Source organism: Aspergillus multicolor (genome assembly GCF_047715735.1).
Source record: "Aspergillus multicolor strain CBS 133.54 unplaced genomic scaffold BDW74scaffold_21, whole genome shotgun sequence".
Lineage (NCBI taxonomy): Eukaryota > Fungi > Ascomycota > Eurotiomycetes > Eurotiales > Aspergillaceae > Aspergillus > Aspergillus multicolor.
In genome coordinates this window covers 352,523-379,376 of record NW_027395972.1, presented here as the reverse complement: position 1 = coordinate 379,376, position 26,854 = coordinate 352,523, and the positions used below count along the sequence as shown (strand labels likewise).

The 26,854-nt window shown below is 52.9% G+C and overlaps 10 protein-coding genes across 10 annotated transcripts; 5 read left to right on the top strand and 5 right to left on the bottom strand.

Annotated features, from left to right (window-relative positions):
• Positions 1-795: 795 nt before the first annotated feature.
• On the top strand, positions 796-2,595 carry BDW74DRAFT_157309 (DUF3431 domain-containing protein). Its single transcript, XM_073725121.1, has 4 exons — positions 796-1,066; positions 1,124-1,265; positions 1,329-1,916; positions 1,972-2,595. The coding sequence occupies exons 1-4, from the start codon at positions 934-936 to the stop codon at positions 2,078-2,080; spliced, it is 972 nt and encodes a 323-aa protein (XP_073581752.1). The 5' UTR covers positions 796-933; the 3' UTR covers positions 2,081-2,595.
• Positions 2,441-4,437, bottom strand: BDW74DRAFT_55889 (putative GPI-anchored cell wall protein Pst1). The gene is made up of 3 exons (XM_073733162.1): positions 4,298-4,437; positions 4,030-4,238; positions 2,441-3,975 (listed from the first exon to the last, which is right to left on the bottom strand). Exons 2-3 carry the CDS (start codon positions 4,091-4,093, stop codon positions 2,549-2,551), a joined length of 1,491 nt encoding a protein of 496 aa, XP_073581751.1. The 5' UTR covers positions 4,094-4,238; positions 4,298-4,437; the 3' UTR covers positions 2,441-2,548.
• Positions 4,438-4,723: 286 nt separating this feature from the next.
• On the bottom strand, positions 4,724-7,684 carry BDW74DRAFT_180313 (ankyrin repeat domain-containing protein; the record flags this gene model as incomplete). The annotated part of the gene is made up of 4 exons (XM_073729709.1): positions 4,724-6,218; positions 6,374-7,102; positions 7,172-7,516; positions 7,575-7,684. The coding sequence occupies 4 exons, from the start codon at positions 7,682-7,684 to the stop codon at positions 4,724-4,726; spliced, it is 2,679 nt and encodes an 892-aa protein (XP_073581750.1).
• Positions 7,685-7,847: 163 nt separating this feature from the next.
• Positions 7,848-10,311, bottom strand: BDW74DRAFT_55910 (uncharacterized protein). Its single transcript, XM_073733163.1, has 5 exons — positions 9,840-10,311; positions 9,393-9,787; positions 8,498-9,346; positions 8,349-8,448; positions 7,848-8,295 (listed from the first exon to the last, which is right to left on the bottom strand). Exons 1-5 carry the CDS (start codon positions 10,072-10,074, stop codon positions 8,132-8,134), a joined length of 1,743 nt encoding a protein of 580 aa, XP_073581749.1. The 5' UTR covers positions 10,075-10,311; the 3' UTR covers positions 7,848-8,131.
• A 1,245-nt stretch (positions 10,312-11,556) lies between these two features.
• On the top strand, positions 11,557-14,358 carry BDW74DRAFT_157300 (putative C6 transcription factor). Its single transcript, XM_073725120.1, has 2 exons — positions 11,557-13,346; positions 13,403-14,358. The coding sequence occupies exons 1-2, from the start codon at positions 12,020-12,022 to the stop codon at positions 14,164-14,166; spliced, it is 2,091 nt and encodes a 696-aa protein (XP_073581748.1). The 5' UTR covers positions 11,557-12,019; the 3' UTR covers positions 14,167-14,358.
• On the bottom strand, positions 14,359-17,411 carry optF (small oligopeptide transporter, OPT family). Its single transcript, XM_073725119.1, has 6 exons — positions 17,064-17,411; positions 16,678-16,884; positions 15,272-16,602; positions 14,988-15,202; positions 14,663-14,932; positions 14,359-14,599 (listed from the first exon to the last, which is right to left on the bottom strand). Exons 1-6 carry the CDS (start codon positions 17,109-17,111, stop codon positions 14,406-14,408), a joined length of 2,265 nt encoding a protein of 754 aa, XP_073581747.1. The 5' UTR covers positions 17,112-17,411; the 3' UTR covers positions 14,359-14,405.
• A 423-nt stretch (positions 17,412-17,834) lies between these two features.
• On the top strand, positions 17,835-19,485 carry BDW74DRAFT_55826 (FAD-dependent oxidoreductase). The gene is made up of 3 exons (XM_073733161.1): positions 17,835-18,437; positions 18,486-18,883; positions 18,931-19,485. The coding sequence occupies exons 1-3, from the start codon at positions 18,063-18,065 to the stop codon at positions 19,214-19,216; spliced, it is 1,059 nt and encodes a 352-aa protein (XP_073581746.1). The 5' UTR covers positions 17,835-18,062; the 3' UTR covers positions 19,217-19,485.
• BDW74DRAFT_55822 (uncharacterized protein) lies at positions 19,139-20,336 on the bottom strand. Its single transcript, XM_073733160.1, has 2 exons — positions 19,760-20,336; positions 19,139-19,675 (listed from the first exon to the last, which is right to left on the bottom strand). The coding sequence occupies exons 1-2, from the start codon at positions 20,276-20,278 to the stop codon at positions 19,391-19,393; spliced, it is 804 nt and encodes a 267-aa protein (XP_073581745.1). The 5' UTR covers positions 20,279-20,336; the 3' UTR covers positions 19,139-19,390.
• A 580-nt stretch (positions 20,337-20,916) lies between these two features.
• Positions 20,917-23,577, top strand: BDW74DRAFT_157293 (uncharacterized protein). The gene has a single exon (XM_073725118.1). It carries the CDS (start codon positions 21,268-21,270, stop codon positions 23,464-23,466), a length of 2,199 nt encoding a protein of 732 aa, XP_073581744.1. The 5' UTR covers positions 20,917-21,267; the 3' UTR covers positions 23,467-23,577.
• A 1,080-nt stretch (positions 23,578-24,657) lies between these two features.
• On the top strand, positions 24,658-26,755 carry BDW74DRAFT_157290 (sugar porter family MFS transporter). Its single transcript, XM_073725117.1, has 2 exons — positions 24,658-25,047; positions 25,101-26,755. Exons 1-2 carry the CDS (start codon positions 24,746-24,748, stop codon positions 26,410-26,412), a joined length of 1,614 nt encoding a protein of 537 aa, XP_073581743.1. The 5' UTR covers positions 24,658-24,745; the 3' UTR covers positions 26,413-26,755.
• Positions 26,756-26,854: the final 99 nt, after the last annotated feature.

The following is a 26,854-nucleotide window of genomic DNA, read 5'->3' as shown; positions in this document are numbered from 1 at the left end:
ACTAAGAAAAAATCAAGCATCGCCATACTCCACTTTGATGGCATCTTTGCGGTCTTGGAGTAGCTACATCATTGCATTGCGTAGCCGCAATTTCCCAGAGATCGAACGGGCAAGTGAGCACGTGCCGAGCCTTTAACAAGCCATTTGGAGACAACAGCAAAGTAAGAATCGACACAGAGCACAAGAGCAGTTGCTAGTACTTATGCGCTCTCGGTTAGCTGGACATTGGAACTTTGACCCCGGTGTGCCCTGAAAACGGTGGTCTAATTGTAACACTGGTCGGTTCTCCGAAGATTAGGCGGAGTCCACAAGGCTGATGGATATTCGGTGCTTGGCGCTTGTAAGCCACGGCCACAGTCAGACTGGATATGTGACACAGGATACGAGAGATAAACAATGATAAACCCGCAGCCATAGATTGTCCGTCTGAGCATTTGGTCGAGATTGTCAAGATTTTATACTTTGATGCTGCAGACTTGTGACGATGTTCAAGTTCTAAATATAAAGGCCTAAGATTGAGCCCAGACGCGAGTCGTGCGCTTTTCCAGAGCAGGACAAGCTGAAGCCAAACAACCAATGAAAACCAATAAATCACGGGCCACAGGTACAAATAAACAGCGATAATTGGCCCTTCAGTGCCAAGGGCTCGCCATCCGCCCCTTTTCTTGCTCCATCCCTGCCGAGCGCCAGCGATGCGCGTTCCAGCTGGGCTGCTTACGTACGTGCGGCGATGCGTGCAGACTGACTCGCCCAACTTGGTTAGTGAAACCACCGCCGACCTGGACTTCAGCCAATTTCATCCTCCCCCAATGTATCATTTATTGCCGTGAGCCTCTTATTCTCTTACACTTCTCTCGGTCGTTCCTCGCCCAGTTCGCTCTTCTGCCGTCCCAATTGCGCCCGCCTCTCTGATCCGCGGAGAGGTTCGTCCTGATGGCTAAGCGGCGCCTCTTCCGTTGGCCAGCCCCCCGGACCACGGGCCTGACCTTCCTCGCTCTGCTCCTCAGCAGTCTCACATTATTTCTCTATGGCGGGGGGTCATTTCCACTTACACCGGCCCAGCGAGGTTCGTCTTCACAAGAGTCTGCGCAGTCAGTCGGCGATGCTGACGGCGTAATCGCAGCCCAGGAATCGCTCCACGACCAGGTCATTCGCGAGCTCTCTGAAATCACAGCGACGTACAGCAATGCGAGTCAGGTCGGACTAGTATTAGCGGCCACGCAGTCGGACGACTTACAGTGGCTGCTGGAGTATATTAGAGAGCGGTACGTCGACTCAATATAGGTGCGGCGAAACCGCGGAGAACTAACTTGTCTGTTACGGCACAGCGGACCCGATACGATCCCCTTCATCTACAGCACCGACGATAAACCAGACCCGCGCCTCCTCCTCCCACGCACCACCCGCGGCCGCGAAGCAACCGCCTACCTCTCCTACATCGTTGACCACTACGATAATCTCCCGCCCTACTCGATCTTCATCCACTCCAACATCAACCAATGGCACAACGACCTCTTCGGCCCGTTCACAAGCAACGCCCTGCGCAACCTCCGCCTTGAGGCCGTCGACGCAATGGGCTACGTCAACCTCCGATGCCAGCATGACCCCGGTTGTCCGACGAGCGTGCACCCGTGGAGCCCGACGCAGATCGATATCGAGAAGAACGACATCCGCGCGTTCTTCCCGGAGGTATACCAGGATATTCTCGGTGTTCCTGCGGAGCAGGTCCCCGAACACATTGGGAATGTATGCTGCGGGCAGTTTGCCGTGAGCCGCGAGCGCATCCAGCAGCGGCCAAGACAGGACTACGAGCGGATGCTGAGGTGGGCGGCGGAGACGGACCGCACGGATAGTTTCGGAGTCGGCTGGGTATACGAGAAGATCTGGCATATTATTTTTGGGATGGAGGTTATCTAGTACGTCACTATCACCCCTCTTCTTTTGGGTTCGCAGCTAACCACGGATTCGCAGCTGTCCCCGATACGAGCAATGCCGCTGCGACGTTTACGGATGGTGCGGACCACTGGCAGGCACGGGCGAGACACTGCAGGCAGTGCGCGGCCCGGCCCCGGCCGTATAAAATCTACACTACGTAATTTAGACGATTGACGGAACCTTTGTTACCCTTTTGCTGCCTTTTTTGAATAGTTCGAATTCCCACCCTGTTTGTTCGCTTGGTTTTTCCTCCCTTCTTCCTCTTCTGTTGCATCGACTTTGTATACTACATACCTTACCTTATCATGAGTGAGTCCGGACGCATACGCTGCATTGCATTGGCATTGACATACACGGTGTCTGGCGATCGGAACGAGAGAATGAGAATGTGCTTGCATGACTTGACTTGAATAGTGGTCGTTTTGTTTCGTTTTCTCGGTGGTTATACCCCTTTCCTTACCTTCCCTTCTCTCTATTCTCTATTTCTTACTCTCTTGGGTAGATAGGAAAAATCGCTTAGCTAGTTTAGACAGGGCGCGACAGATTGGACATGGTCATTATCATCATAATTCATCCGACCTTCCTATATACAATCCCTATCATTGGACGTTTGTTAAGTGTGGGAATCACCTTCAGGCTCCCCATGGATAGCCCTCTGATGCCTTGCCCCCTCAAACCCCCCATCAAGCTCAAACACCGCCCCCTCACCAATGACCCTCTCGCTCCTCTCCGGCGATCTCGGTACCGCGACCCCAGAGACCTCATGTACGTTCTCGCTATCCAGCATCGGGACGTCGGATTCAGATGGCTGGCGCTGAGGACGCGGAGGCGGACGGCCTGCAACAGGCGCAGTCGTGAAGAATAGCGCGTCGCCGTCGCCGTCGCCCCGTCTAGCACCCGGAGGACCCGAAGCCGGCGGCCCGTTCGTCCCCGGTATTAGCGCCGTCGGGACAGGCATTGAGATGGGATTGGAAGTGCCCGCTGTGAGGGATGAGGGGAGGGTTGACGAGGCTCGATCTGTGGAGGTTGGCGATGGCAATGTGAATGCCGTTGATGTTGAGACGGGACGGCGCGGTATGGATCCTTTCGCTCCTCCTGCTCCTGCTGCTGCGCCTCCGGCTGCTGCTAACGCTGGCGCGGTGTCTTCCGTTGGACTAATGCTCGTATCCTGGCTCGGCTGCTTTTCTTCATCGTTGTCTGGGCCTTTGATTCCGATTGCCGCTGCACCGCTAGCACCAGCACCACCGACAGCAGCGGCAGTAACAGCATTGGCGCGATTTTTCCTCCTCTCACGAAGAAACAGCCAGATCAAAACGAGAATGATGATAACACCGACCACAACTCCAACAACTATCCCCGCAATGGCACCGCCACTAAGCCCCGAGTCAACCGAGTTGGAGTCTGTGGACGCAGCCTCATCCGAAGCCGTCGGTGTCGTCGTTGATGTTAAAGTCGAAGTTGACGTGCTCGTGCTCGTGCTCGTCGCCGTACTAGTACTAGTACTAGTACTGACCGTGGTCGTAGCACAGCTCACACCCCCCTGAAAAACCCTGCCCTCAGCCTCCTCCTCACCTTCTGCATCAAGCGCTTCGATACCACTACACCCCGCCGACCCCGTGGCCACAACGCTCGAGTTCCCGCCCACAGTCTCAAGCTTCTCAAAGCTCAGCGTGTTAAACCCACCACTCAAATGAACCCCACCCCGGACCGTCTCAAGATCATCAAGCGACAGGTCCACGAGCGCATTGTTCCCCTGGACATTGAGATCCCCATCTATAGTTGACAAACTGCCAAGGGACAGACGGTTGAGTTGGTCGTTATCCGTCACGGACACGGACCCGCCGACGTCTTCGAGGTCGGGGATTATTATTCCGACGAGGGAGGTGGACTCGATAACCAGGTTCTCGCTTATCCGCTCGAGGTTTTCGAGGTTCAGCGTGCCGGAGGCGGAGGGGGAGATTGTTACGGATCCCGAGATGCTTTTGCAGGAGGAGAAGGCGGTGTCGGCGGAAGATTGGGAGGTTATTGTTACTGAGGAGCCTGGAGTGTGTGTCAGTGGTTTAATTGAAAAGGGAGGAAAGGGTTGGCTCGTACATGATTGCGCCGATACGGGCGTTAGGCCCGCGAGGGCATACAGTACGATCAGTATGGGTATCATCTGGCCAGCATCAGGAGGCTTGGAAGAAGAAAAAGAAATACATTATGGACCGAAAAGCATGCAGTGATGCCTGGAGGGATCGCAGTCTTTTATTTGTGCTTGAAGTCGGAGGATGGGGTCGAGGAACTAGCTCGCTTGGCTGCGTCTAGGGCGCAATGATCTATGAGATTATTCATGATTTATCTCCGAGTAATAAGTATATACCTCGTGTTGAATGATCCTTTAGCTCTAGTTCAGATGAATGACCACTGAGAAGAGCAGATATCTCCGAGCTATCCGTGCTCTAGGGCTAATGTAACTGTTGCGGAACGGCGGTGCCTGAACTGGAGATTCTGCCCTCCGCGCCAAGTGCAACACTGCCACATCGACCCACCCCGTCACAGCACCCCTCCACTCGAGTTCAGGGTCCAGCTGCCCAAGAGACCAATCTCCAGCTCCCACGGGGTGGTCGCAGTGTGATCTGAACCGTGCCATTCCCGATTCGAGCTATTTATATCCGTGGAGACCCTGGCTGCCACTCGGCATCGGTGCACTAAATCCAGGCATCACAGTTTCTGTTCCCGGTTCTTGACCATGGTCTTGATAGTCAATACTGCTACCTAAACTAGATAGATGAAAGCTGTGGCTGGGTTAAACGGTATTGTGCCGGTTCAGCTGGCATTCTGCAAGTTGGGGCTTGGATTCGGATCCTGGCCAGTTGCCGTCTGATCCCGGGTGTTGTTCGGCAGTCATGCAGGTTTTATCAGCGGGTGGCGGACTATTCGGAACGGTGGTGAGTTCATCTTCGGAGGCGGTGTTCATGGCGAGCATGCGATAGCAATGGTGATGATCTCCATAGAGCAAGCTAGGGTTATTTTCGCAGCCTTCGAGCTCATGGCGGGTCTTTTCCTCAAAGATCGTTCGGCCCCCAGATTCCTTATTTCGGACCGTCAATGAAGATGGTATTGTCGAATAGTTTTTGGAACTAAGCGGCTTTGCTTGAATAAGGTCTGGCACGGTATCAAGATGCTCATGCTTCACCGCCAGAGCCAGTGCCGTCAGCCCACTATCATCCCTGCAGCTGCCATCGGCCCCGGCCTCGATAGGGCATTGTGCCACCCCTCGTTGACCGTATTTAGCCGCTATAGCCAGCGGCGTTTGTCCAGGCTCGTCTCTGAAGTTCTTGTCAGCACCGTAGTTGAGAAGGAGCTCGACAACACCGCTGTGTCCGGCCTTTGCAGCCCATGACAACGGTGTCTGACCATTGGCATCCTTCAGATCAACGGTAGCAGCTTTGTGTTGCAGGAGTAACTCGACTAGGGACTCATGTCCTTCGGCAGCCGCCCACGATAGAGGACTCCTTCCCAAAGAGTCGACCATGTCCACGTGACGGCCTTCGGCGATCAGTCTGCACACAGCATCTTCAAGCCCAAAGTACGAGGCGAGATGTATTCCATGGAGGTCTGTAGGGACTGGCCAGGTTTTGTCTTCTAGAAGAACTTGGGCAGAGCGTAGCACATTTGTTTTGTTCTCCATGAATTCCAGAACAACGAGCGGGTTCAAAGAGTCAATGGGTCCATGACGTCCCCAGTTCTGAGCCGCGTAGCGGTAGAGGGGATACCTGTCAAAAAGGCCGGCCTGCTTCTTTGGTTGCGAGTCTGTCAAAAAGCCGTGTTGGTCTTCGCCGAAATCAAATGATAAGTAGGTAATGCACGTTGCCGCTATGTTCTTTTGCGCGTCAGGAAACCACTCAGTCCAAGTCCGTTCAAAGTATTCCTGAGCCGTGTAATGAACCAAACGAATGATATTGCTCTGCTCGTCGACGATGACCAAACCCGCACATACCAAAACTATGTCTTCCACATCGGAGATGTTCGTTTCATCCAGCTTGGTTTGTCCAATCTCCACAGCGAGGGCGTGTTGTAGCTCGCGTGTAGTCAACGGACCGGCGCAAGTGATCCACGACAAGACCTGCTTAGCCATCTCTCTTTGATCAGGTACCTGTCCTTCGATGCGTTCCATGGCAGTTCGGTATGCCGAGTCATATGCGTTCGATCCGGTCGGCAGACTTTTCAGCGCCGTCTGCACTGCTTTCTGCGATCGCTTTCCAACCAAGGAGTCCAGGTGTAGCTTGGCGAGGAGGAACCTGTCCGAACCTAATCAGTACGACTTCAGACTGGGATTAGTGCAATTCACATTCCACCCACTACTTTAGAAACCTCAGCTATGATCTCGCATTGAAGCTCCTTGTTCCGAGAAACGAATGATGGGAGTCGGGATAGCTGGCTCCGCAGGTATCACCACACGTCTTCCATTGTTGCACGGATTTTCAGCGAAGGGCAACCCTCAAACGCGGCAATCGTGCCTGGGATATATCTGGACATGGCCAGAAAATTGACGTTACATCTGTCCTGGAGGGCATAGATAGCTGCTAGTAGTGATTCGCGGGCAGTGCTCTCGCATTCGTCAAGAGCGTCCACCACGATTAAAACACGAGAAAGCTGGTCTGAAAAGAGCTGCAGAAACTGCAAGAGCTCGCTCACACCAAGCTGGATCTTTTTGTTCCGCGCCTGAGTATATGCATCCCTGACACATTCCGGGGTTCCCTGATCCCGCTGCACAAGCTGTCTTACCAAGCTCGCCAATAAATCTCGAAATGTCTGTGTGGGCCGCTGTCGAAAACTGCAGTACAGATACGCGATGCCGATGTTGCCGCCGTGGACAGACTTTCGCTCGAGATAGTCGATAATCATAGACACCATGATGGTTTTCCCTGCACCAGGTATCCCAGGACAAAACAATGTCTCCTTATCCTTCTCTGCCCATTCCCGGAACTGACTTGCGCCGAGAAACCACTGCCCACTCCCTTCCTGGTGTTGATTGAGAAAGTCGTTCTGCTGCTCGGCGTAGTTCACAGGACTCAGCCAATCGAGGATCTTATCATGTTCTTCGACGGTGTGGTAATGCTTGATCGCGGCGATTTCTTCACTCGAACGAGCTGTTGTTTCGCATACGGCAAGGTTGACATGTCTTCACTATGTTAGCACATGCTTCTTCAACAGTGAGTACCGGGAATTCACGAACGGGTGCATCTCATACAGATCGAGCCGGGCTAAGAAGAGGTTGAAGGTAACAACCTGTCCCCAAATGCGCTGTTCAAAGCTCTGTATCTCTTTTGGGTCCCACCTCAGTCGCTGCCATACGCGTCTTGAGAGATAGCCTAGGCCACTACTAGCATGCGTATCTGTATTTGTTCCGGTGTTGCCAGTCAAACCAGGGCCCAAATCCAGGTCTCGGAATTTGTCGAGAACATGGTAGAGGTCTCGAAGCACACCGTAGCAGGAGCGAGATATTTGCTCGAGATGACGTTTTTGCCCAACGCTAAGGGCATTCTCCGGGTCGATGTCGTCAATATCACGCAGGACGTTAGATAGGGACTTTATACTAATAGTGAACTGCAAGTTAGGACTGTCTTCGACTGAGTTAGTGAAGACTTTCATACCTCTCGGTCGTGTTCTTGAACTGTGTAGGCGCGTAAACGAAGCGCTTGCGGATGCCATTTGCAATGACGAGGACTGAGAGGAAATCCCCGGCACCGTAGCCGAAACTCATCTTGGAAGGCTGCTGTTGACCTCGTCAAGTAGTATATACACAGCATGCAAGAATATACAAAACGACGGACGTGTGTAGTGCCGGTTGGAGACTCGCCTAGTATAGAGTGGCGTTGTCAACGTAGGGCTGAAGGGAGCAGGGGACTTCCTACAGCCTAAAACGGCAGGAGCACCCTGATTACCATTGGGGATGTTTGGGCCCAAAACTGCTGGGGCGTTGGAAAACGTCACGGCGTTATTCTCCGTTCGGACATTATCATTGGTTCGGACATAACGAAGGTAGCGAAGGGCCTGTTAAATTCGCGCTTTGGTGGTGTCCGTAGAATCGTCGCATTCTCAAGCAGATGTCTATAGATCTGCAGCACTGACGTGAAGGCGTAGGCTCATGACATCAAGGGGTATATACACTTCAGCAATTAAACCACGGAGATAGGCCGGAGATATCGTCTCAAAAACGTGGGCTCCAAGTTTTATCGAGGGCGTGAAGCTCATTCCACTCGGCTTCGAGCTGGCCAACAATCCAAGCCGTTGGCCAACCTATTTTCTTTTCCACAAATTCTAGGAACTCGAAGGATCCCAGATGCTCTGCCGGGTGACGGAGGCAGAAACCGTCTGTACAGCATTAGTACAGGATAATTTTTCTGGGACAGTGACGGAAAGCATACAGCGATGTAATAAATGGCATCCCATAAAATATGCGTTCACAACTGTTTCATTGGACCTTGACAGCCCAATCACGTTGACCAAGTGGTACGCGATAGTTTGCTTCCGAAGGTCAGCATAAGTTTAGCAGCAGGCTGGAACAATAACAGACCTCTTCTATACGCCTCAGTCGCGCCCGTTCGAAGTCATTTACAACTCCTTGGTGCTTATTCGAAGTCGCAAGGATGATTCGAGACGCATGATAGTATTGCAAACCGACAACTGAACGCTCAGTATATATTCGATTCGAGGATGCAGAAAACATACCTGCAGGTGGTGACACCAGCCACAGCTCCGGAAAAGGCTTATTTTCGCCAGCATTGGCCTGCTGATGTTTCAATGGCTGCCAGCTGATGGGCTTTTCCCGATACCACTGCTCAACACAGTCGGACAAGTACTGCCAATCATTTTCGTTGAAGCTGTATGCGTTGGGCTCAGAGCGAAGCTGAATTATTCTCGCGCATAGGAAGATAATTCTATTAGCGTAGGCGGCATCATCCATCCGTTGGAACACGGAAGAATGCTCATAATTCTCTAAATTTAGGTGCATTGGCTGATATTCCACCAAGCACGCATAGATAGCTTGCCGAAGAAATTGCCAGCTGATGGCCTCCGCAAGGCCTCCGGATGATGCCGATTTTGACATTGTATTCAAAAGCCGAGTAGAGCCCAACCAGTGACACTTTTCGTCCGTGGCCCGTTCCAACTCTTCATAGACACGCAGGATCACCACCGTAATCAATATGTTGTCGTCGTAAAAGCCCTCCGCTTCCGAAAGTGCCCGAAGGAGCAATTCGACACACTGACTGTGGTACTCTGAGGCCTCCCAGTCATCGGACCCAGACATGATCGCCGCGTGTCGAGCGGAATATGCCAGGATTGCCTTCATAACCATCGGTACCTGGAGCGCTCGTCGAGGGATCTCGCTTGAGAAGTGAGAATGTTGGTCACAGATATCAAACTAGTAAGTCAGTATGTAGTCCGTCGCTCGGGGTGCAGAGGCCTACCCTAGAGGAAAGATCATGGATGAAGGAGCGGAGGAGGGAGGCTTCACGCGTCGTCATAGACGAGTTCGAGTTTTGGCAAGGGCTGAGAGAACTCAAGGAAGGTGAGAAGTCTGCCCAAGTGCTGACAGAAGGCAACGGGGAGGGCCCGCTCGCAGGTTTGGGGGATATGCTGATGGAGGATATTGTTCGTCGTTCGTCTGGACTAGAACCAGCCAATTGAGTGATCGAATAATCTTGATTACCAGGCAGGGCGACATCTGCGTGGGAACTGCGAGCGCTGGGAACGTGTGGTTGTGGCAGGAAGGGAGCTCTATCAGCAGGGACTTGATTGTTCCTCGCAATGTCGGGTATAACGTCTGAATCAGGATCTTCCGCGGATTCTTCAATGAACATCACTACATATCATGAGCACCAATTTAAGGGGACTCTAAGCAGATAGCAGCATACAAGATTGAGGGACCTTCACCCAAGGCTGCCGGGCATCCCAGGCCAAATCGAATTTGCCCGTCGCGGACCCTTGGCTCTTCTGGTATACATGGCGGACGGTTTTGAAACGAAACGGGGGATCAAGGCGACAAGCCCGCGATAGCCGGGTACATTCGTTACATGACGAGGCACCTTCGGCAATAGTACACTTTATATGGCGAAGACGACAACGCTCACATCCCCTACCGATTCGCATTGCAGATAGGGAGCTGAGCGTCCGCTAAGTAGAAAGTCGATAATGGCAGTAGCATTGGCAGAAGAAGATACTCATCGATGCAGTTGGATTGGATATCAAGCAGAAAAGCGCGAAGGGAAAGAAGATGTAGGAGATAGGCAAGAGAAATCCCACGATGATGCTGAAGGTCGGCACCCTCGAGTCCTTCGACTGCACGCTTCCCCGCAATCCCCCGGTTTGCTGAATCAGCAACAGACCACGGCTTCTGATTGGTGCCCTCATGACTCGGACAGCCTCCGAGCCCATCGACCCAGTCTCGCTCAATGAAGCACGGCTGAGCTGGCGAAATGGCCACTTGCGCGCCGATCGAACCTGGGCACTTTGTCAGGACGTCACTTTGTTGTTGTTGCATCTGGCCAGCTTGATACTTTCGTATCTTCGAAGTTACCAGCTGAGGTGAAAGATCGTTACCCGTAAGCAGAGAGCCTGCATTTCATGCCGCGCGAAGACGACTGCGCAGTGCACAGAGAAGTCCAGGAATTCGTAACCCCCTCCTGGCGTGTAGCATTTATGTGCTGGCTGAAGCTTTCAGCTGTCGAAACTCAGCGGCGCATGTTTGCTCCCAAAAGCTCATCAAGCGAGTCATGCTCACGAGAAAGGCACATTCCATACCGGTGAAGAACGGCCCAACCACCGCCTTAGCGAGCGCATCAATTCGAGCCCATGGTCAGTATTAGGAGCCATACTATCCACCATGTTTGAATGCTGGTAAACGTTGGAGATTGGCGATCAGTGTGCTGGTCTGGCCTCAGTTCTCAAAGAAACTATCCAGTTTTGAGAGTCAGAAACCACACATCTCTGCAGTGCGTTCATATGGCATGCTGGCAAAGTCTGCAACACGTCTGTAGTCGGCCATAGAGTTATTAATCCACTCTTGAGGGACCCCGCATTGCATGATTATAGTGATACACCATCGCAGTCAGGGATTGACAGTGAGTTGCCATATAGGTGCACCCGATGCCCAGTTAACATTGGCCATAGTCTATGCGAGATAACCCGAGCACGTCCATCTGCATTCTGGATGCCGCTTTAACATCGGCCATGGTTCAAGCAAGATAACCATGGTAAGCGCACCCGGACGCTTGCTTAGCATTGGCCATGGTCTATGCAAGATAGCCAGAGTAAGTGCACCCAAGCGCTTGTTCCACATTGACCACGGCGCATGCAACTTAGGCAGGGCATTACGGTTGAGACAGCCCGACCGATTTACTCGATGTTGCAGTTGGCGCTACTTTGGAATGTATAGGAAGGCGAAGCGTAGAGTTAAGCCTGTTGAAGCTTCATCCCCAGTTCAATCCAATAAATCATCGAATCTGCTTGAGAGGGTTGTCGACATGCCGCGGAAGGAAACTGTATTCGGGCCCCCGATCTTGTTGCGTTCAGCGCCATAAGTGCAAACGAACGTCTTCATAAGAAACCTTGCGCATTTTGGTCTTGGAGCACAAGCTGGCGAGGGCTGGTAAGCTGTGAGTTTTATCATAACAATTGGAGCTCTACTCCGCAAATGCGCGTCGGAAGATAAAAACCGAGACAATATAACCGTACCGTGGGGTGACTCGGTTGTCAGGATCGTATGATCTCGGTGAGTTAAGAGTTAAGATCGGATTCCAGATCTAACGGCCGGAGGACTCGACAATTGACAAAGGAGGACAATGAAAACAGTCTGCCGTGGATGACTTGCGTTGATCTATTCGCAGACTGTATTGTTCTGAGTATACTCCTAGGAATTATTGAGGATGTGATGCGAGGGCAGGTGCGAAGGTGGTGATTGAGGCCCACCCTGATCGCCCATCTTACCTACGTACGTCTCTCGTCTCCGCGTTTCGAAGAATTCTCCTTCGGCACGGCCCAGACCACCACCTCGACTCCTCCACATCTCAGGAATCAGGATGCAGCGGCTCGAGCCATGACATCTCGTGATCCTGATTTCAGACACCAACTGGGCAGGTTTCGTCTCCAAATCGATCATCCCCTGCCTCACTCACAAATCCCTCTTCCAACCAATTCTGCGACGCCTCCAACCTCCCTACCACCATCGAACTCGCCTGCGCCTCCTCTACCCGACCGACTTGCCTCCCGTCCAAAACGTGTTTCCACAGCGTGCGATTTCTGTCGAAAACGGAAGAAGAAATGTGATTTCCGCTACCCCAATTGCTCGGCGTGTACAAGGGCGGGCGTTCGTTGCACCATCGCACCTCCGGGCCCCCAAATCACATCTGTTCCCCGCGATCAGCTCGAACGGCTACAGGACCGCGTACAATGGCTGGAAGAAATAGTACGCCGCAAGACTGGCGTTGCGGTTGCGGACAAACCGACAGGCAGCGCGTTGAACGAAGATGGCGACCCGAATTCGTGGCACCAGCTGCCGGCAATTTTGATCAAGGTTGATCCTAGCAGTCCGCAAGCCGCTTCCACAGTAGGAGGGTCGACGACCGGGGTCGAATCAAGCGCAAGCCCAGCAGGGTCGACGGAACCGACCGCGGTCGGAACTGAGCTTCCCAACGTTGGGGAGATATTTCGCGACAAACTCGAGCATCGTCGCCCTTCGATCGCGCGACCGGTCATATCTGCAAGCGCTCCGCACATCCTTCGACTCGCTTCATTGGAGGAAGCCGAACGGGTGGCCGGGCAATATTTTGATAGTATGGGATACCAGTACCCCTTTCTACACCGGGTCGAGTTCTTCGACCATATCCGAAGAATCTACGCCGGTGAAGTTCCCACCCCTGAGGTGCACTACAGCTATCACATCACCATCGGTATCTCTCTGCTTATCGGATCTGCAGAGAATGCTGAGGCCCGGGCTATGGAGTTCTATCGGGCAAGCAATGAAACACTCTCCATAGCACTGCACAACGAAGATCTTACCGCTCTTCGCGCACTGTTGAGTTTAGCTCTTTATACGCTATTTGCGACAACCGGCCCCAGCATATGGCACGTTCTCGGAACCGCTTTGCGCCTTACCACCAGCTTAGGGCTCCACAAAGCAAGGCATCCCACCAACCTTCTTGACGACGAAATGACCAAACGCGCATTTTGGAGTCTATATAATTTGGATAGACTCATTGCTAGCACCCTCGGTAGACCGCTTGGAATTGCCGATGAAGACATCACCATTTCTCTTCCACGAGAATTAAATGACGACGGTACCGAAACACCAGGGGCAAGCGCCATGACCATTCCAATACAAGTCATCCGATTGCGCCGCATCTTCTCTCGGATCTACCGTTATTGTGAGCCATCCCCATTATCTCCACCGGCAAGCACAACCAATCTAACAAACCTCCAGTATATAGCACCAACCAACCCTCCCCATCTCCACCGGAATTATCCCTCAACCTCCGACATTTCCGCCAGGAACTCGATGACTGGCGCACCACAAGCCCTGTTTACCCCCCAGCGCTCCTCTACTCCACCAGTTACTTCGACTATCTCCACGCAACAACCCTTCTCCTCCTCTACCGCCCGAGCCCGCGCAATCCGACCCCGGACCAAACCAGCATTATCAGCTGCGGTAACGCCAGCATCGCGGTTATCCGCTCGTACTGGGAGTCGTACTGCGCTGGGAAACTCAAATGGATCTGGCTCACGCTCAGCCAGCTCTATTTCGCCGGTATCACGATTCTCTGGTGTTTGAATCGGAACTTTCACTCCGTAAACGAGGGGCTAGGGCCGGTTTGGGAGCCGGACGAGCAGATGATGCGGCGGGGGATCCAGGCGGTTGTTGTGATCCTGGAAGCATTCGGTAAGCGGCGAGCGGGCGTTGATAAGCTCGCCGAAACTTTCCGCGCTCAGAGTACCACTATATTCAGCCATCTGGCGTACCAGCAGCAACAGCAGCAGGCTATGATGCCCCCGCCGTTACCTCCGCCACAGCCGGCTCCAAGCCCAGTTTATATGGCTCCGCCAGTACCGCTTGCGCCGGTACTGGACGATGTGTTGCTGGTTGATGCGTCTGGCACAATGCCCGTCATGGACCCGCAAATGGCGGAGCAGTTGTTTTACTCCTATGATTGGTTTCAGGAGGAAATGGCGACGTATTATACCTTGTAGATTCTCGATGTGTGGAGATTTGCCATGGACGATCATACCTTATAGATTTTCGGTGTTTGGGATGGACCATCGACGCACTGTAGCGATCAGCGATATGGCTTTTTGAACTCGAAGATGATTTTCAACACAGTAAAGAAACCTATTCCCGAAATCTGTTCAAGTATGTACAAGATGCTAGATGGGTTCGATAAATATGTACAAGGAGAAGTCTAGCGTTGAGAAATGAGTGATGTAGTCGGTTACTCCCAACTGGTAGGTCCGAACCGCTCACCGTGGGGAACAGTCTTCCATGGCGTGCCTCGACCATCGGCCGTCCTCATGAAGATTTCATTGCCCCACCATCTGAGCGGCCCAGCTGGTAGCATGACACAAAAGAAAATAACGAGGGTAGAGACCGCAACGCCCGAGTCAAGGGCTGCGCTGAGGACAAAGTCTGGTTTTGTCAGCCGTGCTGCCAGGGCCAAAAGAGGAAGACATAAGAAGTAGGAGGACTCACTGTACTTAGACCACCAGGCTGGACGCTTCCGCTTCACAAGGCCATTGAAAATGATATTTACAACCCACCACGATGAGAAGTTGATACCTGTTGCGGGTGGCACCATGCTCATTGCACCGAAGGCGACGGGCCAGGAAATGTAGTTTACTGCTTTCCAGCGCCGCCCGAGGAGATAGGTAATTACAACTATGACGGGGCCGGCGAGAAAAAACCAGACTAGATTCCCATAGATCTGGCCTGGCGCGAAGTTGCGAGCGGGACCAAGGGCGCCTAGTTTAGACCATGATCGTTAGCATGCGCTTTGAAGATGGGTCAAGGCACTAACCCCAGATCAAGGACGAGGAGAATGTAACTAAGCCATGGGGGCAGGTAAAGCCGCCCTCAGCGTGAGGTGTGCAAATGCCCTCAAATCGTGTGAGCATGAATACTGTCACGCCGCATTGCACAATCGCGCCGATTAACGTGGCAAGGCCTTGTGCAAAGAAAAGGGTGCGAGGGGCGATGTGGAGGTAGTGCGCCAGCTTCATGTCCGCCACGAATCTGTATCACGAGTCAGATAAAATTGGTGTGTAAAATTGGTGTGTAAATGAATAGAAGGTTGGCGCTTACTCTAGTCCCTGGGAAACGGTCACGTATCCGTAGAACTTGAAGACCATGTTGGCGACGGGCTTTCCAAGAAAGGAGTAGCCGCCAATAAACTCGGTGATGAGGTTCAATTGATTACTCGTGATGTTCGTTAGAGCTTTGATGATCCCCACGGGAATGAAGTAGATTATCGGCAAGACGAAGGCTAGAAGTACGCCCCAAGCTGGCAAGCCAGTTTCCCACACCTCGTTGTTGACGATGCTGAGGACAAACATCAAGACCGTTACTGCACCAAACCACCACCAAGGAACAGGGGCGTAGGACTGCATGAGCCGTGAGTGGATATCTTTCTTGTGTCGACCGCTCCACTGCTGGATCAAGTCCTTTCCATGGTATAGTGCTATGTGAAAGAATATCCCAGTAAGATTGGCAAATGCTACCCCGTACGTGACGGCAAACCCAGCAGGTATGAACATTGGGGAGTAGTTTCGATAAGCCTCCACGTTGACGGTACCGTTGTTAATGTTCATGACACGGCGAGTGTCATACATGCGGCCAGTGTTATCAAAGGTATTCGAGTCCAGAAGCGGCAAGTATGCGGAATACCACGTGTTCGTGTAATAGATGATAGGGACAAGAATCCAAAAGAAAAGTATGAATGACCCCATCACGTTCAACCCTGCCCAGAAGGGCACCAAGAGAGGGCTGTCATTGGCGAAGACAACTTGAGACCAATCAAACGTGAGGAGCGACATCCCAAGTCCAGTTTTCTGCCCGAAGAGCTGATTGACCACGACGTTCGATGGTGCCAGCCAGCAAACGAAACTAAACGTGCTGAGGGCAGTGAAAATGTACCCTGGGAAAAAATACCAAATGGCGCCACAAACGAAAACGGCCATGAAGAACCTCAGACGGGACATGGCCCAGCCATCGGCAACTTTGTTTGATCTTGAATGCAGCGTGGAGAGGAGGGCTGCATTCGAGAGAACCTGTGGCCAAATCATTGTTGCAGGTTCCACAAGCCAGCGCGAAACCATTCCTGCAATGCCAAACCCGAATAGCTGAGTCGTGATGCATAAAAGCACTTGAAACCCACCTTGCGAGGGTATGTGGTAAAATTTGACCATGGCCTCAATGATCTGAGTGGCTGAGGCAGACCCGAACGAGACATTGGCCATGATCGTGATAAGGGCATGCTCTTTGATGTTGAAGCGGCGGTCTGGGTTAAGCCAGCCCAATGGCATCCATCGCGCCCATGCACAACCAATAGGGTATGCTACCAGCTGAGCGACCAGCGCGCTGATTTTGACACTAGGTTGCCGCAGGCTGAAGAATTGATTCAATCCACTTCCGATCTATAGTGGCTCCAAGTCAGTTATGAATAGTGGGTCGAAGGAAGAGATGTCAGAACGCTCAAGAGGGCCACTTACGATTGTGAACAGAATGCCAATAACCCACATTCGAGCCGTATTTATAGGCAGTTCGACTTCGTCTACTGGCCGAACGACAGCTCGCACCTCAGGGAAGGGGGAATCGGCCGCTTCATAGGGAAGTATCTTCTCTGCATCACGGTCGTCAAGGATGACATTGCTGCTGTCAACTGCGTCATTGCTCCCCACGTTATTTATCGGCGATTCCTGTATAAGCAAGGCGTTTCATTAGCACTTGTTACAGAAGGCGGATTGCGAGCCGACGAGATATTACTCCATGCAGTAATATAATCCCGTGAAACGAGCGTCATTTTTTCAGGGTCGGCCAGGGTCGGCAAGTGCACCAATGGAATCGCATTCGGGTTGCAGGATCAAGCTGAACCCACCTTGAATGAGCCTCTGCTAAGAGGTTTCTCCTCGGCTTCCGCCATCATCCATAACACGCCAGGCCGGTTGATGTCCAGCTTACGGAGAGCGGGAGCGAGAGCGAGACAGGTGGAGTCAGTACCCCCTGGGGTTGATCACGGATCACCAAGATCAGCCGGGACGTCGGTAATTGGGTATGGACCGTGGACCATAAAATAAAACGAGGGGCGGAATAATTAGGCGATATTAAGGGCTGTGTTGTTGCGGAAAACTGGAACGGATTGCTCAGGAACTCAGGAGGAAAGAACCTGCGGAAAAGAAATGAAGTCATGCCTGAGGCCGCTCCTTCCCACCGCTCTGAGTGTTACACAAATCATCTCATCTTCACTGTCAGCAAACCGCTCCTTCTTTTTCCAGAAATAATCCTCTGTCTCCATACCGATGTATACAGCGCTTCATCATTGTACAGGATTATAACAGCTGCAATAGTACCCTATAGTGTGCACGCCCCTCTGCATTTGAAATTGGCGAGTCAAGCGTGTCGGCATGAACCGCACCAATGAAATCACCTACACCTGGGGCAGTTTTCTTTCAAATATCACCAGCCAGTCATCTATCAGCCCGTGATCTGCCCGGCAGAGAGGTCGACTGATGGCGGGCCAGAGATTAGCCCACAAATTTCTGCAAACGGGGAGCCAAGGAAGGGTTGCAACTTGCAACTTACAACTTTGCAAGTAGCAAGACAGTTGAGCCTGGCGCGGATACAGCCGACTCCCCACAGCGCGATGCCGCAACAGGAAAGTGACAATTGGAGAGCATAAATCGCCTTATCAACCTCCTGTCGGTGCTCCTCCCTTGATTTCAACAATTTGCAAACTGGCTTCGCTCTCCTATATATCGGCTGTTGACCCTGGTCCAGACAGCCCTGTCTAAATCCCGTCACATCATCACGCCAAGGCAGTCTTACCTGGCGACACGGTACAGCATTCACTACTCCACAAGTCACAGCATCAAGCGATATGGGCGAATGTGGCCATACCTTTAGCAATGTCCCCTTTCCTCAACGCCCAATTGTTATTCTAGGCGCAGGAATCATAGGATGTGCGACAGCCAGGCAGCTTCTTCTGGATGGCTTTTCCGTGATCTTGGTGGCGGAATTTCTACCCGGTGATCAAAGCATATTCTACGCCTCAGCCTGGGCTGGAGCAGCTTGGCACGCGGCCTCCGGAATCAGTTCAGATCACCGCTACATCCAGGCTGTTACCTACCGTCATTTATTGAAGATGGCGCGGGACGAGCCTGAATCAGGAGTTTGTATAGTTAACGGCCGGGAATACGTCGAACAACCTCCGCCTGAGAACTCATCCGCTTGGGGACGGACAATACTACCCAAGGTAAGAATTTCTCAGCGAAGCCACTATTCTCGCCTAATTTTATTACAGTTCCGTGATATGAACCCTGGCGAGTTTCCTCCAAACTTCAATTGCGCCTGGGCATACGAAACTGTGGTCACTGACCCTACGCGACATATGCCCTGGCTCCGAGAGAGGATTACATCCCTTGGCGGTCAATTCGTTCGCAAACGTGTTGAGTCATTAGAGGAGCTTTACGACATATTTCCCGAATCAAGGATCTTCATCAATGCCAGTGGTTTTGGTAGTAGGGATCTTAGCGACGTACGTGATAGCAAATGCTTCCCGGAACGTGGTCAGAACGTGTTCTACCGTACAAGCAAGTGCAACACTCTCTACTTCCGAAATGGCAAAGAGTACACATACATTATCCCTAGGCCATTGTCTCAGGGTGTGGTTCTGGGGGGAGTCAAGCAGAGAGACACTCTGTAAGCTACTAATTTTCCCATCGTCTTCAAGTTATTGACGGTAGCAGTTCTCCAGAAGTAGATATGGAAATAGCCCGGGATGAGATCGCCCGTGCACATCGTCTTGCCCCAGAGATTGTTCCGGCTAATCCACCCGAAGAGTCCATCAGTCATATCATTGGTATACGTCCTTCGCGAGATGGAGGTTTCCGCTTGGATTCTGAGACCATTGGAGAGCGCGTTGTCTTGTCAGCATATGGCTTTGGTGGTGGAGGGTACGCCTTCTCTTACGGAATCGCAGATGCATTGGTAAAAATGGTTGAGAAGGCCGAGAGAGACCACATAATTTTGTGATATCTTGCGGGTATGCACATGTCTCACCTCATTTTTTCCCTAGTGGACAGTACAAGATGTTCATTCGAAGTGCTTCTTATTCGAAAACTCGAACAGCATGCTCTAGTCTTGATTCCGGGAAGTAAATTCTTAACCTTGAGCATGTCAAATGTCACGGCCTCTTTACGGACATGGTCATCCTCCAGCCTTTCTCTTCGTCCCCGTCACATTCCCCTGGCCGAACATTGCGTCTAGTTTCTTCTGCCCTTTCTCCTGTTTCTCGACCTTGACCTTTTCAGAAACCGGCGGCAGACCCTGAATACGGGATTTGGCATCATCTAGTAGTTCGAGCTCCCTCTCTCGCTGTTTCCTCACCGTTGGAACGGACCACGAATTCGAAGCGGCCGATTTGTACGCCAACTTGTACTTCGACCCTTCCATAACGGTTTCATATGTGTTGGCATCGACTTTCTTTACACGCTAAAGTCATCATCGGACACGACAGTTCAGTTAGAAACTCCCGCTGCGTTTCCAAAACAGAAGTACCCAGTGCGGAGATCATACCTGATGCGCAACAATAAGCCAGTGATACTCCGTCCCCACAGGCGCACCACTACCCTGAGGAGCCTTCCTCGCGCGTCTCTTGTTAGTCCTATAATCAATCTTCCACAAATCCGGCTCCTCCTTCGTTTCCTTCCAGATGCCTTCATCATAATTCCAAGTATGCGAGCCCCCAACCGCCATCCCGGAGTAGTACTGCCCCTTGTACGACTTGAGCGCATTGTAACCCCCGGTAAAGCCCCGTTTTTGTTGCTTTGCGCCCTCATCGGCCGATCCTGCTTCGCTAACTGTATGTTCCGTTTCCTCCGGCATCTCTTCATCTGTCATTATGAATGGCTCTGATGAGTCCATTTCCTCCGGCGTCAATGGTTCCTCCCGTTGCTCGCTTTCTTGGGCTTTGATTCCGGGGTCATTTTGGTTTGTGTTACCATGGTCTGGAGGACTGGGCTCTTGCGCTTGCTCTGGGGAGGTTGGTTTTTGGGCTTTCACTTTGGACGATCTAGTTTTGCGCTTTGGTGGCATTTTGTCGATGTTCAGACCAGTGAAGATGTATAGCTAGAGTGGGCTTGGGGATCTGTTTGGATTATATCTTAAGGTAGGAGTTTTTGTTGCACATGACCTGCTACGGATCGTCACTATGACATCCATCACAATCATATAGTACGCATCACTCATTGGCCCATATAATCTTTCCTTGTAATGAACATCTTTGGACATGGTCCAAATGTCAAAATTAGTTCGGTCCCTTACCTATACTCACTGTTGAATAGCTGACGTTCGTCTTATGAATATATATATATCCGCACTTACTGGCGTTCAAGCCCCTATTTTCACGGCTACGTACTTATTTATTTATATCACCCCCATAAAGTATATGGACATACATTTACATGGGGCTCTATACACTGGCACGTCTTCTATCCTTACACATTCTCCCATGGTCGGATCCTGCTTCCCTTTGGTGGGTGAGTTTACTGTGGCTTTAGACAATCCGACAGAATCAATTCTCGGTAGGAAGCTTCATTCCACAGGTATAAGTATCTCAAGTCTTAGAAGGATAGCCTATAAAAACAATCTCCATTTTCTCTTTGCCATTAAACAATTGGAGTTGAGATATAGTCGAGTAGGCGGAGCACGGACTCAGCCTCGACACCTCAGGGGCCAGGCAGCAAGCGGCGATGGATTCAGATTTCAGTCACAGTCACAGCCTTGTTTCTCGCATCCCTGGAGGGGCAGACATTCGTTTCGGGCTGGGGCCAAACCTGCACCTCCTTATATCTCCTCCTCTCCCATCTTTTACTTCTTCCTCTCTTTATGGCTTCTGCCGCTGCAGAGGCCCCCTTTTCGCTTTCGCATTCTTACCGCTGAGGTCCCACCAAGCGCCCGCCCCATTTCGGCTTGAGCCTCAGATATTTGACGCCCAGCCCCTGTGAGCGCGATCGCGATCGCGATCGATTAGAGTTTGATATTAGGTTGGCGTCTCACAATCAATCGACAATCATTACGAGACCATGGCCGAAGAGACCCAAGTCCTCTCCATCCAGGACCGCATCCGCGCCCTGAAACAGGCACAGAGCCAAACTCAAAGCGCCGATGCTGAGGGAGGATCGCCGTTCCGGGGATCGCAGCCAACGGCCTTTGCTCTCCGTCCAGCGTCGTCACAGCAGTCACTGTCGAACGGTATCAGCTCTCCCTCTCCCCCTCCCCCTTATAGCAGCCAGCCGCCGCCACCGCCGGTTGGAAGAAAATCGCCGGCGCTCAATAATGTGCCGCCGCGGCCAGCGCCTCGGTCGGTTTCGACGGGCTCGACTGCGGCGGACGCCAGGCAACAGCCAAAAAGGCCCCCACCCCTGCCCGCCCGCAAAAGCTCGAGCCAACAACTCGCCGTGCCGTCGCTGCCACCGCGGAGACCGTCGATCGACTCGATAGCGTCTGATACTTCTCGATCAACAACTACGAGCACGGGGAGGTCTACGGGTACGGGGACGGTTACAGGAACTTCGACGCCTGGGTCGGTGGTGAAGGCTCCGCCATGGGGTGCTACAGAGCTGCCCCCGTTGCCGCCGAAGCGCAATAATACGCAGCCGGCCGTATCGCCGTCGAAGCCGAAATCTACAACTTTGGGGAGCAATGGGATTTTGCCGCCGAAGCGCAATGGTACCCAGCTCGCCGTATCGCCGTCAAAACCGAATTCTACAACCTTGAGGAGTAATGGGCTTTTGCCGCCGCCGCGACCGGGACTTCCCCCTCGTCGGTCTTCAGGTGTTTCGACCGTGTCCACGGAGAGTAGTGTCCAGTCACGACCGACCCCGCCACTCCCTCAGCGACGCGACACCTCGCCGAATCCACAGACTCATGAGGCAAACGGACCGGGGCAGGCAAGACGGCTCCCGCCACCAACTCCGTCTAACGCGGCATTGGACAAGATTCGGGTAACGGGCTTTGGGGGATTGACCAGAAGAGCACTTGAAGCTGCGGAAGAGCCTATTCCAGCCGGTAAACCACCACCTGTGCCGACGGGATCTTGCCCGGATCTTTCTGCGATTCAAGCTACGAAGCCGCGCGCTGCGGCGAACGCGGTCCCTGCTGCCGCCGCTGCTCCTATAGCAGCGTGCCTGAAGTGCCGCGACTTCTCCGCACCGGACGCGCATGCTGCGCGATATTCGAGACAGACTCTTCCAACGCACGATCTCGGATGGCTAGCCAGAGAACTTACGGCGCCGTTTATCTCGGCCACGGACAAGGCACGGGCTATCTTTACGTGGCTGCACCACAACATTGACTACGATACGGTATCGTTCTTCAACAATAATGTAAAGCCAGGTACGCCTGACAGTACTCTCGCGTCGGGACTCGCCGTGTGCGAGGGATACGCGAAGCTGTTTGCAACACTTGCTGCCCATGCAGGTTTGGAGGCCAAGGTGGTTGGGGGTCACGGCAAAGGCTACGGTTACGATGCTCCATCTCCCGGTACACCCCTCCCGCCGTACTCACCCACCGGACACGCCTGGAACGTGGTCCGAATCGACAACGGGCAGTGGAAGTTGATTGACCCCTGCTGGGGTGCAGGACACATCCAAGGCGCGGGCCAGCCCTACGTCCGTAGCTTCAACCCGGCCATGTTCACTAGTACCAACGACGAATTTGGACTGAAACATTTCCCTAGCGACCGGGCCCACTTCTACCGCGACGACAGGCGGCCTGAAATCACCTGGGAAGAATATATCATGGGCAATCCGAACTCACCACTTGGGGCCGCGCAGCCAACGATCTGGGGTGACGCGAAGAAGCACAGTATCGGCGAGCGCTCGTTCCGACCGGCTGCGGCGCGGATCTCGATCCGCGACCCTGGCCCGATGCGCTTCCAGTTTAACCTTATCTGCGAGCATTGGTCACTGGAAAAGCACAGCCGGGCTAAACCCGGGCTGTTTTTGCTGATGATTAACGGACTTGATGGTCGGGATGAACAGCGTATCCCTTTGGTGCATTGGCGGGGAACGGGGGCTGGCGGTGGAGGAGATGTGTGGTATATAGATGTCTTGGATCCTAGAACGCTGGGTGCACCTGGTCAAAAGGTGCGTCTTGCGGTGCTCACGAAGTTTGGGGATCGGGAAGATGCCCGTGGGGTTACGGTGGAGGAGTATCAGCGGCAGGTTGGGCGAGTGGGTATGGCGTGGGCATACATCGCGGATTGGGAGCTTGTGGTCTGATGGAAACTCCACCGAGCAGCGGAGCCTTCCGACTCTTTTCTCCGTATTTCTCCATGGTCCATGTTCTCCAGTTCTCCAGGTTTTTGTTTGTCTTGTCTTGTCTTGTCTTGTCTTGTCTTGTCTTCTGTCTATACCCTCTGCTTCGGCTCGCCTACTATTACCGCTCATATTTAATTAATGTTAATGAGAGACGAACCATATTTTCCCTGCTAATGCCCGAGCTCAGCGCCTCTGACGCAGGACAAGACCAGAAATCAAGCCTTTGTGGCTTTTTGCTGCGAGACTCGGCTAAATGCGAGCCGGCTTGGAACTGACTTCGCGTCGTCGGCGGCGCCGCTTGAGGCATTTCTGGGCTTGGCGGGAAGTTGTCGCTCAAGAAAATTTTGACTCTGGCTAACTGTTAAACTTACGGAGTTGAGTTGGCTGTTCGCTGGAGGAAGCAAAATATCTTCCTTCCAGCTTCTGTTCCACAATCACCATCATCATCATCATCACCATCAAATGGACAGCAAAGCCATCCCCTGTCTTCGGCCCCGACAGCCCACGGATGTCGATCTCGCCGCTTGCAGACCAGCCCGTCGAGGCTGATTCCTTAGCAAGTCTCGGCCTGCATCACACGCGTTGCTTCCAGGGTTCCGCTGTCAATTTCGATTCCAATCCCCGACCAATTCCGGCTCCAGTCGTCGCGATGGGCCAATGGCACTCAATGCCCTTGTGGACTCTCCGTGCAGGGTGACATTCGACCCCAAACCCCACGGAGTCCCGCACTCTGTCTCCGGGTGAATGTCTCCTGACTGTCGGCTACGCCGTAACCTTGGGGACTTGGGCACTGGACAGGATAGTCGGGTCTCGGGAGAGTAGGCTGCGCTCAAGTGAAGCATGCCGAGCTCGTTGGCGCTGTACCTGGCTTACCTGCACTCTGCAGAGATCGTGCGGTGGTGGGCCGCCATGGCGGACTGGACCACTGGCAGCCAGGGCCACTGCAATCACTCTGCAGTGGAAGTGACATGAGCAGGACGGGAGTGAAATGAGACAAAGAGCAGATTAGCAACCCCATCCATCCCATGGGCCCATCAGAATTTTCCTGGTTTCTGGTTTCTGGTTTCTGGCTTCTGTTCCTCCGTCACGAGTCCGGGGTGCTTCTCCTCCAGCTCCGGTCCACTTGAGCTCTTTCTACTTAAACCTTCTTCTCCCCCAGCTTTTGCTCCTTTGCTTTTTTTTTTTTTCTCCCCATTCTCTTCCTTCGATTCTTTCGAGACTTGCTTGCCCAACGTCCACCATGGCCGTCGGCAACATCTACGTTATCGCGGCCATCGCCGTCATTGGCGGTGGTCTCTTTGGTTTCGATATCTCGTCCATGTCCGCTATTATCAACACCGATGCTTATCTGTGTTACTTTCAGCAGGGCCCCCTCAAGCCCGATGAGAACGGAGACCTGAAATGCAGTGGTCCTACCGCTGACGTCCAGGGTGGTATTACTGCTGCTATGCCTGGAGGTTCCTGGCTTGGTGCTCTCGTTTCTGGTTTTCTGTCTGACATCTTGGGTCGTAAGACGAGTATTCAAATCGGTTCTGTTATCTGGTGAGTTGCCCGAAAACCCATGTTGTGTTAGTGTTCTGGTCTGACCGAAACAGGTGCATTGGTTCTATCATTATCTGCGCCTCCCAAAACATCCCCATGCTCATCGTGGGCCGTGTCATCAACGGCTTCAGCGTCGGTATCTGTTCCGCCCAGGTCCCAGTTTACATCAGTGAGCTGGCGCCCCCCACCAAGCGTGGCCGTCTCGTCGGTCTGCAGCAATGGGCCATCACATGGGGTATCATGATCATGTTCTACATCTCCTACGGCACCAGCTACATCAACGGCACCGCCGCCTTCCGCATTCCATGGGGCCTTCAAATGATCCCCGCAATCCTCCTCTTCTTCGGCATGATGCTCCTCCCCGAGTCCCCCCGCTGGCTCGCCCGCAAAGACCGCTGGGAAGAATGCATGAGCGTCCTGACCCTCGTCCACGGCAAAGGCGACCCCACCGCCCCCTTCGTCATCCGCGAATACGAAGAGATCAAAAACATGTGCGAGTTCGAGCGCAACAACGCAGACGTCTCGTACCTCGAGCTCATCAAACCCAACATGATCAACCGCACCCACGTCGGCGTCTTCACCCAGATCTGGTCCCAGCTCACAGGCATGAACGTCATGATGTACTACATCACCTACGTCTTCGCCATGGCCGGCCTCGAGGGCAACAACCTCCTCGTCTCGTCAAGTATCCAGTACGTCATCAACGTCGTCATGACCGTCCCCGCAATCATCTGGGTCGACCGCTGGGGCCGCAGACCTACCCTCCTCCTCGGCGCAGCCGGCATGCTCGCCTTCCTCTTCGCAAACGGCGGTCTAATGGCCAGCTACGGACACCCAGCGCCCCCCGGCGGGCTGGATGGCATCGAGCAGCAATCCTGGATTGTGCGCGGTCCTGCCTCAAAGGCCGTCATCGCCTGCACGTACCTTTTCGTCGCAGTCTACGCGATATCCTGGGGCCCCGTATCCTGGGTATACCCGCCCGAACTGTTCCCGCTGCGCGTCCGCGGTAAAGCAAACGCCCTCTGCACGAGTTCCAACTGGGCATTCAACTTCGCGCTCGCGTACTTCGTCCCGCCGGCGTTCGTGAACATCAAGTGGAAGGTGTACATCATCTTCGGCGTCTTCTGCACGGCCATGTTCCTGCATGTGTTCTTCATGTTCCCTGAGACCGCGGGCAAGACGCTCGAGGATGTCGAGGGCATCTTTACGAATCCGAATGGTATCAAGTATGTTGGGACGCCGGCTTGGAAGACGAGGAATGAGCGCGGCCGTGCGGCTATGCTGGAGCGGACCGGGTATGATGGTGATGAGGAGAAGAGGGCGGAGGCTGTTGAGGCGGCGCCGAAGAATAGCCGTGCTTTGTGAGCGTTTCTTCGTCCGTCTCCGGCGATCGACGATGTGATATCAAAACGCATATTGCAAAACTGGAGTTTTAGTCTTGGGATTACATTCCCCTTCGCAAACTTGTCCTTTCAGTCTACTTTTTTTTTGACCGTGTCCTATCTGTTCTGGTGAACGCCCTAGATCGGTCTTGGGTACTGGGTTTTACAAACACTTGCTACCGTACAGGAAAGAAATAAGGACAATTTCTCAAGAATACTCTTGTTTAACGATACGCATGTCTACCTAATAAAGGCTCAATGCAATGAGATTACGATATCTAATTACCTACCTACCTTCAAGCACTACTACGTACTTTAGATGTGTTAGTCGCATCTAGTAAATGAGTCCCTCGTGCAGCTGCGTGTCATGTTACTCAGGCACCAATAGTGCCAATGCAAGTCGGCAATAGTCAATCTAGTCCAGC